Source organism: Xyrauchen texanus, chromosome 38 (genome assembly GCF_025860055.1).
Source record: "Xyrauchen texanus isolate HMW12.3.18 chromosome 38, RBS_HiC_50CHRs, whole genome shotgun sequence".
Lineage (NCBI taxonomy): Eukaryota > Metazoa > Chordata > Actinopteri > Cypriniformes > Catostomidae > Xyrauchen > Xyrauchen texanus.
In genome coordinates this window covers 21,201,186-21,220,441 of record NC_068313.1, presented here as the reverse complement: position 1 = coordinate 21,220,441, position 19,256 = coordinate 21,201,186, and the positions used below count along the sequence as shown (strand labels likewise).

Here is a 19,256-nt window from a genome sequence, read left to right as displayed (position 1 = left end):
CTAATCTTTGATGTTATTTTGTTATCAATATGTAATGCCATAAAAGCCACCTTTTGAATTGTTGCAGTCAGTCCAGAGATTGCTGCTGTGTAAAGGGTGAAATCTTTCTGTACTGGATTCAATCATTTGCAGCACAGCAGGTCTTGCCGTATAAGTCAAACACAGTGATTACTCTGCCAGTACTGTCATGGCCTGTGAAGAGATTCATTACATCACACATCAGAGCTGAGAAATCCCAACTGCTTATTAAATGATTCATTGCTAACTGGGTCTGCTGCTTCAATTTTACATCCAGCAGGAGCTCCTGATAAAATGATGACTTAATCCTGCTAATTTTATCTATCATTACTACTGTTGCAATAGACACTTATAGTTTGAACAGTATGTTCATTGTAGGGTGTTTCCTGAATGCAACAGCTACTACAGTATTGTATGGATCTGTTGTTTAAAAATTGGAGATTGCAAAATAAGTCAAAGCCAAGTTAATACCAGCTTAAAAACATAGTACACCCAAAAATATAATTATTTCATAATTTACTCACCCTCATGCAGTCTCAAACACTAGGATATTACGATTGAGATATGATAGGAATATGCTGTATCTAAAATGCAAGTCAATGGGAACCAACCCTTCTAAGCCCAACAAAAGGACATAAAGGCAGCTAAAGGTACATGAGTGGTTTAATGCATTAAGTCTTCTGAAGAAATACAATTGGTTTTGGTTTTGGTTGACAAAAGAGCAAAACTTTCAAATAATGAAGCTTGGAAGTGTTGGTCCCCATTTACACATACAGTATTCACATTATATTTCCATCAAAATATCTTTGTGTTCCACAGAAGAAGGAAAGTCATACAAGTTTGAGACCGCATAAGGGTGTTTAGTAAATGATAACAGAATTATTATTTTGGGGTGATCTATTCCTTTAATGTTGAAAGAACTGCCACACAGTGGGGTTGTTATTTTTTTAATGATTTAAACAGATAATTAAATACAGTCAAAATCTTTTTAGCAAGACAGTCCACTAAATGACCATCTCTGGAACGCTCTCAGGCAGGCTGGACATCTTTTTCTCTGTGTAAACAAGAGGCATACATGTGTAGCTCCTTTCTACTTAAATCGTAAAATCTCTAAAATGGTTGGTCAAGATTGAGATAAAAGAACATCCAGTGCTGTGGAAAAGTATTATTTTTTTTTTATTATGCAAAAAAGTTATCCAACACCTACAGTATCTCACAAAAGTGAGTACACTCCTCACATTTTTGTAAATATTTGATTATATCTTTTCATGTTACAACACTGAAGAAATGACACTTTGCTACAATGTAAAGTAGTGAGTGTACACCTTGTATTACAGTGTATATTTCCTGTCCCCTCAAAATTACTCAACACACAGCCATTAATGTCTAAACTGCTGGCAACAAAAGTGAGTACACCCCTAAGTGAAAATGTCCAAATTGGGCCCAATTAGCCATTTCCCTCCCCAGTGTCATGTGACTCATTATTGTTACAAGGTCTCAGGTGTGAATGGGGAGCAGGTGTGTTAAATTTGGTGTCATCGCTCTCACACTCCCTCATACTGGTCACTGGAAGTTCAACATGGCACCACATGGCAAAGAACTCTCTGAGGATCTGAAAAAAATAATTGTTGCTCTACATAAAGATGGCCTAGGCTATAAGAAGATTGCCAAGACCCTGACATTGAACTGCAGCACGGTGGCCAAGACCATACAGCGGTTTAACAGGACAGGTTCCAATCAGAACAGGCCTCGCCATGATCGACCAAAGAAGTTGAGTGCACGTGCTCCACATCATATCCAGAGGATGTCTTTGGGATATAGACGTATGAGTGCTGCCAGCATTGCTGCAGAGGTTGACGGGGTGGGGGGTCAGCCTGTTCGTGCTCAGACCATAGGCCGCACACTGCATCAAATTGGTCTGCATGGCTGTCATCCCAGAAGGAAGCCTCTTCTAAAGATAATGCACAAGAAAGCCTGCAAACAGTTTGCTGAAGACAAACAGACTAAGGACATGGATTACTGGAATCATGTCCTGTGGTCTGATGAGACCAAGATGAACTTATTTGGTTCAGATGGTGTCAAGCGTGTGTGGCGGCAACCAGGTGAGGAGTACAAAGACAAGTGTGTCTTGCCTACTGTCAAGCATGGTGGTGGGCGTGTCATGGTCTGGGGCTGCATGAGTGCTGCCAGCACTGGGGAGCTACAGTTCATACTGTGACATACTGAAGTAGAGCATGATCCCCTTCCTTCGGAGACTTGGCCGCAGGGCAGTATTTCAGCATGATAACGACCCCAAACACACCTCCAAGACGACCACTGCCTTGCTAAAGAAGCTGAGGGTGAAGGTGATGGACTGGCCAAGCATGTCTCCAGACCTAAACCCTACTGAGCATCTGTGGGGCATCCTCAAACAGAAGGTGGAGGAGCACAAGGTCTCTAACATCCACCAGCTCTGTGATGTCATGGAGGAGTGGAAGAGGACTCCAGTGGCAACCTGTGAAGCTCTGGTGAACTCCATGCCCAAGAGGGTTAAAGCAGTGCTGGAAAATAATGGTGACCACACAATATATTGACAATTTTCACTTAGGGGTGTTCTTACTTTTGTTGCCAGCGGTTTAGACATTAATGGCTGTGTGTTGTTATTTTGAGGGGACAGCAAATTTACACTGTTATACAAGGTGTACACTCACTACTTTACATCGCAGCAAAGTGTCATTTCTTCAGTGTTGTCACGTGAAAAGATATAATCAAATATTTACAAAAATGTGAGGGGTGTACTCACTTTTGTGAGATACTGTATGTCACCCATATGAAAAACTAACTGCCCCCTTAAACCAAATAGCTGGTTGTGCCACCTTTAGCAGCAAAAACTGTAATCAAACGCTTCCGATAACTGGAGATTAGTCTTACACAACGCTGTGGTGGGATTTTGGCCTCTTCTTTGCAGAAATGCTTTAGTTCCGTCACATTAGAGGGTTTTTGAGCATGATCTGCCCGTTTAAGGTCCTGCTATAGCATCTCAATCATGTTAATGTCAGGACTTTGACTAGGCCACTCCAAAAACAATTATTTTGCTACTTTTGAACCATTTAGAGGTGGACTTTTTCCTATGCTTTGTATCATTGTCTTGCTGCATAATGCAGTTGCGCTTGAGCTTCAGCTCACTGATTGTTGAACAGATGTTCTCTTTTAGGATTTTCTTGTAGAGAGCAGAATTCATGTTTCCCTCAATTATTGCAAGTCGCCTTGGCCCTGATGCAGCAAAGCATCCTCACACTAGCACCACCATGCTTGAAAGTGGAACTGTTAGGAAGACAGGGGTCCTGTTCACATCATACCTAAGATCGACTCATCAGTCCATAGAACATTCTCCCAAAAGGTTTGAGGATCATCAAGGGCTGTTTTGGCAAAATGCAGATGAGACTTCTTGTTCTTCTAGGTTAGCAGTGGTTTTTGCCTCGCCACTCTTCCATGGATTTTTGGCCAGTGTCTTTCTGATAGTGGAGTCATGAAAGGTGACCTTTTTTTGAGTCGAGAGAGGCCTGCAGTTCCTTGGATGTTGTTCTTGGCTTTTTTGTGACTTCCTGGATGAGTCGTTGCTGTGCCCTTGGAGGAATTTTGGAAGGTTGGCCACTTCTGGGAAGATTTACTACTGTGCCAATTGTTCTCTATTTGGAAATAATGGCTCTCACTGTGGTTCTCTGGAGTCCCCCCTTTGAAATAGCTTTGTAACCCAGACTGATGTATTTCAATCACCATTTTCCTCATAATTTCTTGAATTTATTTTGACCATGGCATAGTGTACTACTTGGTGAGACCTTTTTAGTCAACTTCATGCTGCTGAAAAAGTTCTATTTAGGTCTTGATTTGATTAAACAGGGCTGGCAGTAATCAGCCTGGGTGTGTCTAGTCCATCTGAAACCTATTATGAATGCAGTTTCATAGATTTGGGGAATTAGGAAACAAACACTTTTTCACACAGGACCAGTTGGTATTGGATAAATGTTTTGCTTATATGCAATAACATTATCATTTAAAAACTGTATTTTGTGTTTACTCAGGTGCCTTTGTTTTATGTTAGCTTTTGTTTGAATTTTTGAAACAATTTAGTATGAGATAAAAAGAAGAAATCAGGATGGGGCAAATACATTTTGGGACATCTCTGCTAAATAGTCTATGATGCAGTTTATAACAAATGTATATAGGCTGAAATGTAGGCAGGGCTCCAGACTGCGACTTAATTGTCACATCACACATCCAGGACCGGAACCAACCATTTTTATAATTTACAATAAAGCCTGCAAGAATTGTGTGTTCTAATCTGCATTCAATTTAATGACCGTCTGACTGGATAATATATGAAAAACATTCAAATGATCCCTTTTTCTAGTCCACTTCTCTGTTTCAGAGTGGTTATGAAGTCGTTCTGTCAGTGTGTAATGTAATTAATAGCTTTGTCTGTATGAAACAGATAGTGGAAGAGCATCCTAGTGTTGAGCAGAGTCGTCGTGCTCAGGCCGAGCCCATCAGCCTGGACAGCTGTCTAAAAGCCTTTACTAGTGAAGAAGAGCTGGGAGAGGATGAGCTCTATTACTGCTCCAAGTGCAAGACCCACCGCCTGGCCACCAAGAAGCTGGACCTCTGGAGGCTTCCCCCCATACTGGTCAGAAACACAAATTATTCAGATTATCTCCTTGTCCCCTTTTTTGGCAGATTTTTTTTACCAAAATCTGCACCATATTTGCATATTTGTTATTATTTTGACACAAATTGCAGTTTGAAAACAAACTGAAAACAAAGGTTTGTGTTTGTTGTGAAAATGCCTTTAGTCATCAACTAGTGTTTTAATTGCAGAAACTTGAATTGCATTTTGTTAGATTTGCCCTGAATTGGTTTAAATAATTTTTCGATGTCTTGTTTCAGATTGTTCATTTGAAACGCTTCCAGTTTGTCAATGGCCGTTGGATTAAGTCTCAGAAGATTGTGAAGTTTCCGCGAGAGAGCTTCGAACCCAGTGCATTCCTTGCCCCACGGGAGGTGGCTCAGAGCATGAGCAGCCTGCAGAACCAGAGCGAGTGCCTGGTAGAGGAGATCCAGAAGCTGGAGAGAGGAGACTCCTCTGTGTCTTCTTTCTCAACTACTACTCTGGCCAGTCCTCCCACCTCTGGCAAAGGTTTGTATTTGTCCCTGCTCTTTCTCCTCTCCTTGCTGCTTGTTAAACTTGAACAGTAAGTGAGATTATCTGGCCCTGTTTACACCTAGTTCTAAGAAATGTCTTTTAAGTGATCCAATTACAAATGGTCAGCTGAGACACATCACTGTTTACACCTGGTGCCCACTTGTGATCAGATTTTGAGAGGAGGGTCCTTGATCACTTCATATATCAGTCACAATGTCAGTGTGCTACTGTATGTTGATAAGCTGTAAGATTTTTTTTTTTTTTGCTTTATTGTTTCAGGCACCCCATGCTCAATCAGGAGGGTAGGCAGCCCACTAAGCAGAAACAGTAGCCCTAGTAGCAGCCCCAGGAACACAGGACGGAAACAGGGCCGTCTGCGTCTGCCCCAGCTGGGCAGTAGACATCGGCTGTCCAACAGCAAAGAAAACCTGGACAGCAGTATCGCATGCAGCAGCAAGGAGGGCGAGACAGAGCCAGAACAAGGCATAGTGATGGACGGGGAGAATCCGGGGACGGCCATGCTGTCTGACGCAAAAACACAGGACTCCTGGTCACTGGATGCCTCAAGCACAGACTGTGATGTCATCATGGTGAATGGACTGGGACAAGAGGGCAGTCAGATTAATGGACACACAGATGTCAGCACAGAGCTGGACACCCCTCATCAAAGAGATGACATCTGCCTGGAACCCCTCTACAATTTATATGCAATCTCAGTAAGTGGCTCTTGTTTATGTTTTTCATTAGTTTGGTGATTGAAAAAAAAAAAAAAAATTCTAAAAGATGTCATTACATTTCTCTTAATATTTCCATGCTCTGTTGTGGATCTTGTCATAGGCAGTATTGGTAGTGGCCTAGGGTGGCATTGTTCTCTGGGGTGCTCCAACGAGCCAAGCTGCAACCCCGCTTCACTGCATATTAAACAGAAGCGTTACAGTATATTTTCTATTTTTACAATAGTTTTGCTTTTCCAAGCTATTTTTTTATTTATATTTTTGCAACAATTATTGGTGTACCATGACAAAACACAACATAGCTTTTTGTCTCATTGTATTGTGCAGGTAGTAGCCAAGCAATTAATGTTAATTGCGACATAAATCTAAGGAGTGTACCTAAATCTCTCTCTCTCTCTCGCTCTCTCTCTCTCTCTCTCTCTCTCTCTCTCTCTCTCTCTCTCAGTGCATTTTATTTGGCTTGAATTTATTTTGCGCATCTTATCACGTGGAGGGTGGAGGGCTGCTCATTTCTGATCTCACCTAGGGCACCATGTTAGTCTTGAACACCATGTCCACGCTTGTTAAGAGAAGTGATTCGATTTTAAATTCCCAATGCAATTAAATGTGCCACTTAGCAATATTACTTTGCTTTTGCAGAACTGTTACTTTTATACAACAGTTCAATAAAGATGATAATGATTTCATACACAATATTGCTGGATTCATTGCTTCTTTTTGCTCTACTAATGAAAATAGTTTGGTTACAATGTTGCAAACCATGGAATTTGAATTCTTTGTAGTGAACACAGACAAAGGATACAAATGTAAAAAATTTTGGAACGCTACTTGTCCAATCAAATTAGTGTACGGAACTAACTGTTGTATAATTGAAGTTGACAATCAATGCACAGTAGCATATTACACTGGCCTTCCCCGCCACCTGGGTAGGGGGAGGGGAGAGACGAAGAGAAAAGAAAAAACCTCTGGTTCCCTACTATGCCGCCATTCGGTCCTCAGCCAGCTGTCCACCGATCCTCCTCAACAGCGGGCGATGCACTGGATTCCTTCTGTTGCTCTGTCCCCTTGCAGAGTCAAAGGTTCCTCTGCTTCCTGGCAGATGGCAACGGCTCATCCACTTACTGGTGGACATCAGTGGTTCCTCTGCCTCCTGGTGGATGGCAGCGGCGATTCTGTCCCCAGGCGGATGGTAACAGCTCCTCTCTGCCTCCATGCAGATGGCAGAATCTCCTCCGTCTCATGGCGGACCGCTCCAGTACCATCGAACCAATACTCTCCTCGACATCGCAGGCTCTCTTTTTATCTCTCTTCCGCTGATTGGGCAACTCAGCGCTGGGCATGCATCCTCCCGACCCAGCCCATCCTTATCATATACACATCAACAGCCATTGTGTTTCAGAGATATTTTTCTATTATTACAACTCAGAACTGATGAATCTATTAATTTATTATTTTAATTAGGAAACTGATTGAAGATTGTGTTGATCTATAAATTATAGTTGCATTAAAGAGCTTTAAAGTTTTCTCTAAAGGTTGTCTTTAGTCTTATTTTTTATGTTTTGTTTAAATTTGTGTTGTTTTGTTATAACTTATTTTATTTTCGTTTTGTTTTTTGTTTTCATTCATTTTGTTTTTGTTTGCTTATGACTTAATGTTGGCTTTTGTTTTGTTGGTTGTGTTGGCTTATTTTTAAAGTAATTTCCACTAGTGATCGATGGATATGGGTTTTTTTTAATTGCTGATGCCGATATCCAGAGTGCAGGGTGGCCGATACAATGCCAATATATCACACAATTTAATTAAGTAAATAACATAAAAGTAATTTATTTGCCCATGAAGAAATTGTTAATATATATCAAATAAATAACAGTACACACAGTAGTCCAGCAACCATGGATGGCATGTCCACATTAACAATCGCATTTTCTAAACAGTAATACCAAATCAAACCTATTGTATAGCCAGTGCAGAGTGAATAAGTCATTTATTATAGCACATGTGAAACGTTTTTATCCAGCGTGAGCAGCAATCTCCTGATAGTTTAAACGGCCTGAATCGCCTGCTTGGATTGTGACCGTGACAGTCATGATTTGTGAATCAGATGAAATTTTTAAACTGATCCTGAAGTTTTGATTCTGGCTGATAGAATACATGTTTCAGAGGAAGATATTGCTGTAAATGATCTCTCAATGGGAAGAAAACACTGGATTTTTGTGATGTTCTTGAATTGCATCTGTTTAAACGAGATATCTGCATATTTGCAAACTGTATGTAATAGAAGTTTTAATTATATTTTCCTTTTGTCATTTGAAAAGAAAGTTAAAGGGAACAGGGAGCTGTTGAAAAGAGGCTGATAGAATACGTGATTTAGAGGTAAATAAATGAGCGCTCCACAGGATGCTGGATCTGCTCAAGTTTTGTGAGGTTTGTTTATTACATCTGTTTAAACTAGATATGTGCATATTTGGTGTTGTAATATGATATTAGTTTATCTATATTTGCCTTTTATTATTAGACAATACAGTTAAAAGTTACAAGGAACTGTTGAAGAGAGACTTTAACATTATGAGCTCAAATGCATCTGCTGAATCATATCAGCTCTGATATGCGGACCATTTAAATTAGACTGTTGGACAATGGTCTATTATTGTAGTAACACGCTGGCACGTATCAACAAAATGAACCTTGACTGGTTGTCTCGTGTCTCAGTAGCTTCACATGCAAGCAGGCGATACTCAGTACAGGCAAGAAACAAATCTATCGGCCAATGCCGATTATTAAAAAATTCTGAATATCGGCTGATTTATCGGCCGCAGCGATATATCAGTTGGCCACAAAATTCCACACACTACCTCATATTTCTGCAATTTATCCATGGAAAAATTCAGTGTGACATTAATATATCTTGGGAGAAAATACTTTCTCTATGGACAGAATTATTTAGAATTATATGGACAGTGATTTTCTATTATTACAACTTAGCTGCCCAGAAACAATTTCTTTTCCAAGCAATCTCTTTGAGACAAATAATTTTTTTTCTCTTTCAGTGCCATTCAGGAATAATGGGAGGGGGGCACTATGTGACTTATGCCAAAAACCCCAACGAAAAATGGTACTGTTACAACGACAGCAGCTGCAAGGTAAGATCCTCGCTCTCTGTGTTTGCTCTTTGATGTCTCATTATATTGTTTAGTACTGTGCAACTTTCTGCACAGCAAGAACATGCAGATATTTCAACATAGTTGAAAAACGTCAGACAACAAACATAGGTGGAGCGTGTGTAAGGCTGGGGGAGGCTAAGCCTTACCCTAGCCACGGGTATGATGTGTAGGCTATCAGCGAATATAGCAACTGTAGGTATTGAAAGACATTTCCCATTGTCACTCAGTGATATTGCGGTGCATAACTGCTGTTCTAGGAACAGTTCATCCACCCCTGTTCAAAAATTTATTATTATTGAGAAAAGAAATGCTGACTCCAGATCAGTGGCTGCGGCCAAATTCATCTTATATCACTGGCGTGTGTATGGCTGAACGATACGGCATGTGCTAGGAGTGTTTTTGTTTCTGAAATAATTTTAGATTTTTAAAGTATATATTAAATTAAACCTTGCAATCCTTACCCTGTAGTACGTTTACCCTTCGCCTATTACAACAAAGTATTGAGCAACACTAGAGACAAACTATTTCATGTCTTCTCTTCAGGAAGTTCACTCGGACGAGATTGACACCGATTCAGCTTACATCCTGTTCTACGAACAGCAGGGAGTGGACTACTCACAGTTTCTGCCTAAAACAGAGGGCAAAAAAATGGCAGACACCACTAGCATGGATGAAGATTTTGAATCTGACTACAAAAAGTACTGTGTGCTTCAGTGATGTCATGCTCTTTCACATGAAAGACATTAAGGAAGTCCGTTGGTATGCCTGTGCAATGAAGACTGAAATGGCAGCGCTGCCCCAAAGGATCATCATTTGTGAAAGCACAAAATATCAGTTAGTTGACCGGCCTAACTCCGTCACTGACTGTACTTTCAGAACAGAGGTGACCTGACAGTTCATTTAGACGAGTGAGGGGGTGCGTGAGAGACAACATGTGAATGGATGAATAGAGAGAACTGTAGCGATTATGTCATTGTTGCCAAGCAAACAAAATTACTCGGTACTGGACTGGAAGTTGGCCAATCCCTTGATAGCACGGTTACCAGACAAAACTGGCCGTTCTTTTACATTGTAGCCCACACAGGCAAATCAAAAAAAATTGCATAACGAAAAAAAAAAAAAGCTGTTTATATTACTGTATCAGACACAAGCGCATGCTCCTTTATTGCAAATTTTTTGGAATGCTAATAGCGAGAATCTATTATTTTAATTAGGAAACTGATCTATTGCTTTGATCTAAATTGTAGTTAATAAAGAGCCCTAAATGTTTCTCTAAAGGTGTTTTTTTTTTTTTTTTTTAAGTTCTTCTTTCATGTTTTTTGTTTTGTTTTAATTTTGTTTCATGTTTTTTTTTTTTGTTGTTGTTGTCTTTTTTGTTTTCATTTGTTTTGTTTTTGTTGGCTTTTGCCTCTGTCATTTTCATACGCTACCTCACATTTTTGCTATTTATTGGCCAACTGTTTATCGAAAATCCACATGACAGTATTATATCATTGGGGAGCAGTTTAAATTATTTTTTTATGGACAAAATTCACTTTAGAAAAATGTCCATAATATTTCATTTTAAATATATTTTCTTCCACTTAAAAATCTTCCCTGTCCTCCGCTGCCAAATTATTCATATACTTTTTTGTTGTTGTTTTGCTTTTAAATCTTAAGATGGTTTATTTTCAGGCTTCATTTCCTCTTTCAAAGAGTAAATTTATAGCTTTTATAATCTTTTTTTTGATTGTTTTTTATTTTTTATAACAACTTATTTTTATCATTGATATTATTTTTGAATGCAGTAGTTCACTTTACCTGAGCTGGGGCTTTCAAACACTTAACTAGTCTCAGCAGTCAGATCAAACAACAGCATCTTCTCAACAATAATGCCATAAACATGCCGCTTTCTACATTGTTTTCCTGTTTTCACTGTAGTTTTTTCTTTTCTTTTTACTGCTTTTGGCAGAGAGTAAAACAGCAACCAGATACATATCTGATCAATGTTGTCTTGCAAGGGAAACTTCACATGTCCAAGCCAAAGTTTTAAACTGGTCATGTACATAGTTTGGGGGAATCATTGAATACTGTTGATGAAAGCTAAAGAAAGAGGTCTGTTGTATGAACAGTATTATCTGTATGAATGTCTTGTTAGAATGGATGATAATTTCACAACTTCTGCTCTTAGAGAACAGCATTCTGCCTCAAATCTCAAACGTTCTGAGTCGGATGGTGTTCCAGGTTTCTAGTAGCATTTCTGTTGAGCCAAACTTAATTACCACTGTGAAATATGTATGAAATATTGAAAGGCTCTTATTTTTCATCAACTGAATGAGCTCCTCCTAAACGTGGGGCATTAAACCCCTTGGAAATCATTGGGGATCCCATACCTATTTTGCTGCTGTATTTTAAAGATTTCTATGTCATATTCAAACTAAATGTTAGCCATCAAAGAAAGGTATTATCCCTGTCGGAAAAAAGAGAAAAAAAAAAAAGATAAACATTTGTGAAATAGACGCAACTGTATTACTGTAAGGCAATTATAGTCATCAAGAGTAATGCACATATGTTATATGAACTGTAAACGATTTTTAGATATTTAATGTTAATATAAAATCCAACATTGAAAATCTAAATGTTAAAGACTGTCTTCCTGAACAATGTTTCACTATTCTCAAATTGAAATCTGGCTTCACTTGGAATTATATATGTGTGCTTTTAGTTTAACTGGAAGCTGCATTACGATTACAGTAACGGCAAACATACAGCTGAATTATAAACATTCACAGAATTTTTTTGATACAGGGATAAATTATTAAAATGGCAAAAATGATTACTTTTCAAGTAGTGCAATCAACTACTGATGTGTGTCTTTGTCCATGTTTGTTAGTCATAATTTTGTTAAATTAATTTTGATGAACTCCTAGAGATGTATTAATTTAATTTAATGAACTTAGTTTTGTAAAGTGTTGTTTAAAGAATACAATTGACATTGCACTGACAAATGTACATACATGTTTTGTAAATAAGCCAATGAAAAGGATGTATTTGAAAATGAACTGTACAAATGTACTTGTAGTTGTATATGGAGTGATACTGTTGATCTGTAACAATTAATCAACAAACAAATTAAATGCAGCCAAATGCAGTTACACTTGTGTCTCTTCTATTGCACAGATTTACATGAAAGAGAGTGTTTATTTAATGTGCATGGCTTTCTAGTGAGTGATGAGAGGTGTTTCCTTGAACAGCATAAAGGAAATCACACCTCCCTCTGTTGGGCTGTAAGCCGTCCAGTGCCATCAGTCAGGCTTCCTTGAATTCAAGCCGTATTTGACATTTTAACTAACCTAATATAGGACATCTACACATCCTCCTTCTCAATATTTCCTCCAGAATGTTTCCCTTGAGTGATACATGCAAACAAATAGATCACAATCATGATCACAAGACGTTGTGTGTGCTTGTGTGTGTTTGGTGGGTCACATAGAGTTTCACAGTTTTATATATATATGAAGGCTAGCATAATGAAATCAGTAAATGAGTCAACCTACACACTACTACTTCCAGAATTGTTCTGCTCTACCACAAGTGCTGTAGTCTAGACTTGTGACTTACCTTACCCTCAGTGGACTTCATGTATGCTCATGTCATGAGTTCACATGCATATGGTATGCATTGTATAATGATTTTGGGCTGGGGTTGTGTAGACCTGCTTTTTGCATTTTGAGGTATGCAAAATATAATTTACAAAGGTTTTACATTTAAACAATTTGGATAAGAACGTGACTGGTTGACATTTAAGGAATACACCATACAATAAAGTCAAACTCTCTGAGTTCAAGATTCTCCTCCTCCATGTCCCATTGTGTTGAACCCTACTGAACCACTAGACCACACTGCAGAAATCCCGTAACAACGACAACAAATGACAAAAAGTCAAGCTGCAGATTACCCTGGAAGCTTCTCCAACAGGTATGCTACATCTTAGTTGTAAATCAGCCTCTTATTTTTGAATGACAAAATAATTTAAGCATTTGCAAATGCTTAGATTTGTCTTTAAAGACAGATATATATATATATATATATATATATATATATATATATATATATATGTGTAAATGTATATAAAATAGTAAAATGTGATTGACTAGTATAGTCCTCCAACAATAATCTTCAGGTACCCCAGTTCACAAAAGCAGACCTCAGCCTCATTCAGCTCATAGAAGCGGGAAAAGAAGGGGTGTTCTACAAAGCAAGGCTTACATGGGGTACTTGTAAAGGCCACACTCTAATCACATGCAAAACTGGCAAAGTAGGTAGGACTATTTCAGATGGGAATGAAATATTTTGTTCATCTTATACATTTAAAGGCTTGCAGCTATTTTTGTATCAAGATGTGTGAGAATCTTAATCACAAGCCTGCAGTTGTTTAGATCATGTTTTGGCTGTCACTTGCAGGTATCACCCCTAAACAGATGGAAAATTAGGTGTCTATAATGAGAAAGATGTCATCATAAAAATGTGATGCAGCTGCTTGACAGGAATACAATGGCGAGTAAGACAGACTGCACTATTCTTGTGCTTTATTAAAGGTTCAAGCCCCTTCCTTACCTGCTCTCTTGTTCTCTTCCATCCCCTTATCTCCTTCTCGCTACACAGACAACCCAGTTGTCTGTACCTCTCTTAAATTATGCTATCAATTCAGGCGTCACTTTCAGTCATGTTCTGCCTCTACTCTAATGCCCATCTGCAGCAATCATCTCTTTCCACCCTCTCGGTTAGATCCCATCTTTCGTCTCTGGGAGAGAAATGGCATAGTGAGCTTCAGTTACCTATACATTGGCAATGTTTTTGCCAACTTCTCAGATTTATCCACCTTTCACAACTTACCCCCTACTCACTTATTCAGATATTTCCAGGCTAGGCTCTGTGTCTCCAACACCTTTCCCGACTTTCCCTCCCCACCCCCAAGGCAACCATGGGAAGAGTTATTTAGTCATAAACCACATCAAAAATCTCTCATTTAAAAAATATATCAAACTATTTTGTCTTTTGACAAGCAGTTCTAAAGCCTCTGCTGCATTGGAGACTGAACTGGGAGTTGATTTTTGGGAGAGAGCCATCGAGAGAATACGTACCTCTTCGACATGTGCTCGCCTAGGTCTTATCCAGTTTAAAGTGGTACAGAGATTGCATTTTTCACAGTCAAGATTATCAGAAATGTACCCAGATGTTGATGACGCCTGTGTCAAGTGTGGAACAACTCCCTGCCATCTTAGCCATATGTTTTCCCTTTGTCCCAAACTTGAACATTTTTGGAATTCTATCTTCAATATCCTTTCAGACGTCCTTCGAGTCCACTTAGACCCAAGCCCCCTACTAGCTATTTTTGGTGTTACACCAGTCCCACAGCTCCTTAATGGAGAACAGGCAGATGTGGTTGCCTTTGCTACTCTGCTGGCAAGGCGTAGGCTCCTATTCTCCTGGAAATCCTCACAGTCTCCTTCTGTGTCCCTGTGGCTGAAGGACCTTATTTTCTTTTTAAAATTAGAGAAGGTGAAATTCACTCTCAGAGGGAACACTGGTAACTTTTTTAAACGCTGGAACTCTTTTATTACTTATTTCAATGAGATACAAACACTTCCTTGATTAGGGTGCACATTCACTCACAACCACTTTTTACATACATTGTTTTTATTTTATTTATTTATTTATATATATTATTTATATTTAATTAATTTAATATATTATTAGAGTGTATAATTTTATTTTATACACTCACTTAATTTGGTTTTTCAGTAAATGTTTGTTTGTGCGTTTATGTGTGTGCGTGACATGTAAGTCCTACCCTGGGGGGTGGGTGATATGGGATTGGGGATGGCAGGGGCTCGGGTAAATGAAAGCTCTATTTTATCCTAATTTATGTTGTATTACTATTGTACAACGTTTGAAACTTTTGTCATGTCTTTATATAATAATAATAAAAAAAACCTTGATCGTGCAGACCAAACCTCAAGGCCTAGAGACGTGTCATAAGTCCAGTTTGCTCAAAATATGTCATGAGATGACACATTCAAAACAAAAATTATCAAAAGCTTTTTAATAGACTAAACGGTTCTTGAACAGCACTTCAACGAATTAGGCAAGATGCCACAAAGCATCAGAGGCTTTGTTGTATTGACATGGAATTTTCTCATTGGCATCAATTTCTGACACCACCACAAATTCGGTGACAGTGCCAAGTATTGGTCAAAAGTTATCATGAAATGTTTTGTTTTATAACCATTTCTATTTATTTCATTTTTTTTTTTTAAAGATTTTCTTAAAATAATTTATGCTTGATATTTTTTTATTCATGCAGACCAAACCATCATAAATATTATAATTAATTAATGTAAAATAAACCAATAAAATGATATTGCTTTAGCTCTGTTTTAGGTGCTTACAAGCTATCTGAATAATGCTTTAACATCGTGACACATGCACGTAAAGGCCCTATGCTGCTTGAACCCCAATAACTGCTGCTTGCAGCTAGAGTATATTTGCTTTGTGACTTTAAATAAACTTAAAAGAACACACAGTGGGATACAAATGTCTGAGTCCAATAGCGAGAATTTAAAAATCTATTTAGAATATTTCTAATTTAATACTGTTGTTTACTTTCTCGTGGTGCCATGTGAGGTTTGGGCGTGTGAAAGGCGAGCTCCTTAGGCGAGAACCATTAGCAGCTATGATAAGAAAGGAGGATGATTTTCCAGGGGTGATGGCGGGAGGTGTGGCGCATAAGCTTTTGTTTTACACAGATGATATTTTATTATTCGTCTTCGACCCCACTAGATCTATGCCTTGCCTCTACAGAATTATTCATTCCTTTTCTAAACCATAACACATACGACAACGGCTTTTCAGCTGGGCACCTTTCAGTGGCCCAAACAGGGCATGAACTATTTGGGTATTTTATTCCCAGCAAATTTGTGTGATTTAGGTAGAGTTCATTTTGACCATTTAATAAAAGGTTTTTGAATGATGTGGGCAGGTGGGCTTCATTACATTTATCTATGATTGGGAAGTTTAATGTTATTAATTTAATTACCTGCTACAGTCTCTTCCTATAAATGTCCCCCTCTCTTATTTCAAGCAATTTGATAGCATAGTGAAGTCCTTCATTTGGAATGGGAAACGTCCCAGATTACATTTCAGTAAGTTTCATAGGCCGATTGACAAAGGTGGGCTAGGCCTACCCAAGATTTTGTTTTTACTATTATGCATTCCGTCTCAGACTTTTGGCTCATTGGTCGCTTCCACCTGAGAGACCCCTCCCTGGTTTTATATTGAACAGTAAGTTCTTTTCCCTATTTCGCCATTGCAAAGCCTTTCTATTAAACTAATCAGGGAAGTTAAATTACACCTCGTTATCTCACATTTGCATTCAGTATGGACAAAAGTGTCCAGAGTGTTTAATTCAGACATTTATTTAAATGTTGCCTCAAACTTATGGTTGAACCCCAAATTATGTATTAATAAGTCCCCTTTCTGCTAGTCAGAGTGGATTGTGTGGGGGGTTACTACACTCTGTTACCTATATGAGAGTTAAGATCCTTTTAATTAAATTTCTTTTCAATTTGGTTTTGGGATTCCCAGATCTCAGTTCTTTGGGTATTTACAGCTGCGCCACCTGCTCTGCACTATTTTTGGGAGTAGCATACACCCCCCTAAAGCGGCAGACACTCTGGGTGGGGTGATTACTGCTTTTGGAAAAGGTCATGAGGCATCAGTGTGTTACTCCCTGATAATTCAGAGTCTGGGGGATGGAGCTTTAAATTTTGTCAAGAGATTATGGAATTTAAACTTGGTATTGGAGGAGGGAGAGTGGGCTAGGATTCTATAAAACGTCAAGTCTGCATCTAGAGATGCCAGGGGGCACCTTATGCAATTCAAGATTTTACATCGATTTTATTGGACCCCCTCTAGATTGTATAGGCTTGGTCTTAAAGACACACCCACCTGCTGGCAATGCCAATCAGAGGATAGAGACATAACCCATGTCTTTTGGGGGTTGTTAAGAACCAGAAGTTTTGGTTGAAGGTTCAGAGTTTTGTGTGTTGGACACTAGGGATTCATTTTGCCCCAGACTCTGTATTTTGGGCGATGGAGCCTATACACATAAAGAGTTGGTCCTAACCAGTTTCATGATCGCCTTGACAGATAGTTTTAAGGAGATGGAGGTCGGCTGGAGTGCCCTCATTTTAGGAGTGGTGCTTGGAGACAGAGGCATTTCCAGCATTGAAGGACATCCAGGGCTTAGCCCAGACAATTTTATTTTCACACTAGCAACCACTTCCCTGTAGTCCAAAGCTGGTGAGAGGGTATTCTTTGAGTTTTGCTCTGGCTGGGCCTGTTTCTACAGTTCCTAAATCTTCCACTCTAGTACTATCCTCAATATCCTCTCTCCCTGAATCATCTGTGATGCAAAAGAACAGATACATCAAGTGCTACATATTTCAAATTGTAGACCAATACCATTGAAGAAAATGTATTGGGAAGAGCAGATCAGTGGGATTGCCCTAAAATCTATCATGATTCTTGAATTTTCATGTACATTACCATAAAGTCATCACAAAAGAGTTATATTATAGTGAGTAAAGTGAGGTAAAAAAGTTTTTTTTATATAAATAATTTATATTTTTTGACATAAATAGTCAAAATGATGTATAAGATCCTAAGTTAAAGCAATATATGAATTACTTTAGCCTAAGTTCATTGACACACCATGGCATCGAACTGTATAATTCTCATCATCTCTATGAGAATAATTAATCTGTCAAAATCCTTTCATTAGGATCATCGAGATAAACAATGTTTCACTTTTAACTTTCTCTAAAGTAACTGATTAATTGTTAGCAGTTTCCGTGCCTGATTCTGGCACAGCTGCTGCTCCTCAGTCTGTTGCTCATCTTTGCTACCCTCTACAAAACCATTTAATCAAATCAAAGTGTATATTTACTACAAACTAATATCACAAAACAAGTCACACATACATTTTATGCTAATGCTTATTGGTTATCCTTAGATAAAACAACACATGATAAACAAGAAAAGTACACTCCGTACGGGACTCGATCCGACATCTCCGGCATGAGAGACTGATGCGCTAACAAGTTGCGTCGGTCATTTGCTCACCTCTTGAGGTCAGGAGAGTGAGGTTTACACACTGCACAGCTATCTACCTGCTGGCTCTCGTTACAAGTGCATTGTGATAAAACTAGTGTTCCTGGCTACCCACTGACTTCTTTCGGAAAAATCCCCAAAGCCTCATTTGCTTCATTTTTGCTGTCTTTCCTGCTAACTGCTGTTAACTCGCCACTAAGTAACGTTAGTTGATGTCAGCTCTTCCCCTACCTGCTGCATATTCAACAGAGAGGAAGAAACGGAGTCGCCCATAGGCTACCGACAGCAAAGAAACTTATTCTATAGGCTAGATTATTTTTAAGACCTATGTCTATTTTACAGGCTGTATGCAGTATGTGCAAATCCAAAACACAATGAAATAAGGCAACTTATGATTTCGGGGGTTTACATAGGCTATTGTCCGGTTTCATATTTGTCAGTCAAATTTCAAAATACATTCGGGGCTACACTCAAGACATTCGGGGCTGAAGCCCCGGCAAAATCGGCTGACGCCGCGTCTGCTCGGAGATAAGGTGGCAGCCTTTGAATTAGGGTTATTTAGAAGACTTTGGAAATTGCACTTGTTTGTGGGAAAATGGGGTGGATATCTGGATGTGTGATTATTATTTGTGTGTGTGTGTGCGCGTGCGTGTGTAATCATGTATGACCACTGGGATGTTGATGGGGGCCAGTGTGAGGTTGGGGATTGGACGGGGGCGGGGTAATAGTGGGGGTTAATTGTAATTATGTGTATATATATTTTGTTTTTCCGTGTTCAATATGTGAATAAATAAAAAAATTCAGACGAAAAACAATGTTTCAAAAAGTGTCTTGTGTGCATCAATGGAAGCTAAGAAATTGGACCTTTTGTACAAAGATAGGAACCTAGTCAGTGTCACAAATTGCTTATTTGATTAGTAACCTATATTGTAGAGTCTTAAATATTGGACTTTTGAGCACCAGTATACAGTAGCCTATACAATATATACTGTAAGAATATGTCATGGTGGT

At 38.8% G+C, this 19,256-nt stretch overlaps 1 protein-coding gene across 2 annotated transcripts in view; it reads left to right on the top strand.

Moving 5' to 3' along the window:
• Positions 1 to 12,222, top strand: part of LOC127631925 (ubiquitin carboxyl-terminal hydrolase 32-like) — a 93,480-nt gene extending 81,258 nt beyond the window's left edge. For both annotated transcript variants that reach the window (XM_052110332.1, XM_052110331.1), the window contains exons 30-34: positions 4,490 to 4,681; positions 4,942 to 5,191; positions 5,477 to 5,913; positions 8,979 to 9,071; positions 9,636 to 12,222. In XM_052110332.1, the coding sequence (XP_051966292.1) occupies positions 4,490 to 4,681; positions 4,942 to 5,191; positions 5,477 to 5,913; positions 8,979 to 9,071; positions 9,636 to 9,809 (1,146 nt within the window). In that variant the 3' untranslated portion in view covers positions 9,810 to 12,222. The remainder of the gene's footprint in view (positions 1 to 4,489; positions 4,682 to 4,941; positions 5,192 to 5,476; positions 5,914 to 8,978; positions 9,072 to 9,635) is intronic.
• The last annotated feature ends 7,034 nt before the right edge of the window (positions 12,223 to 19,256 follow it).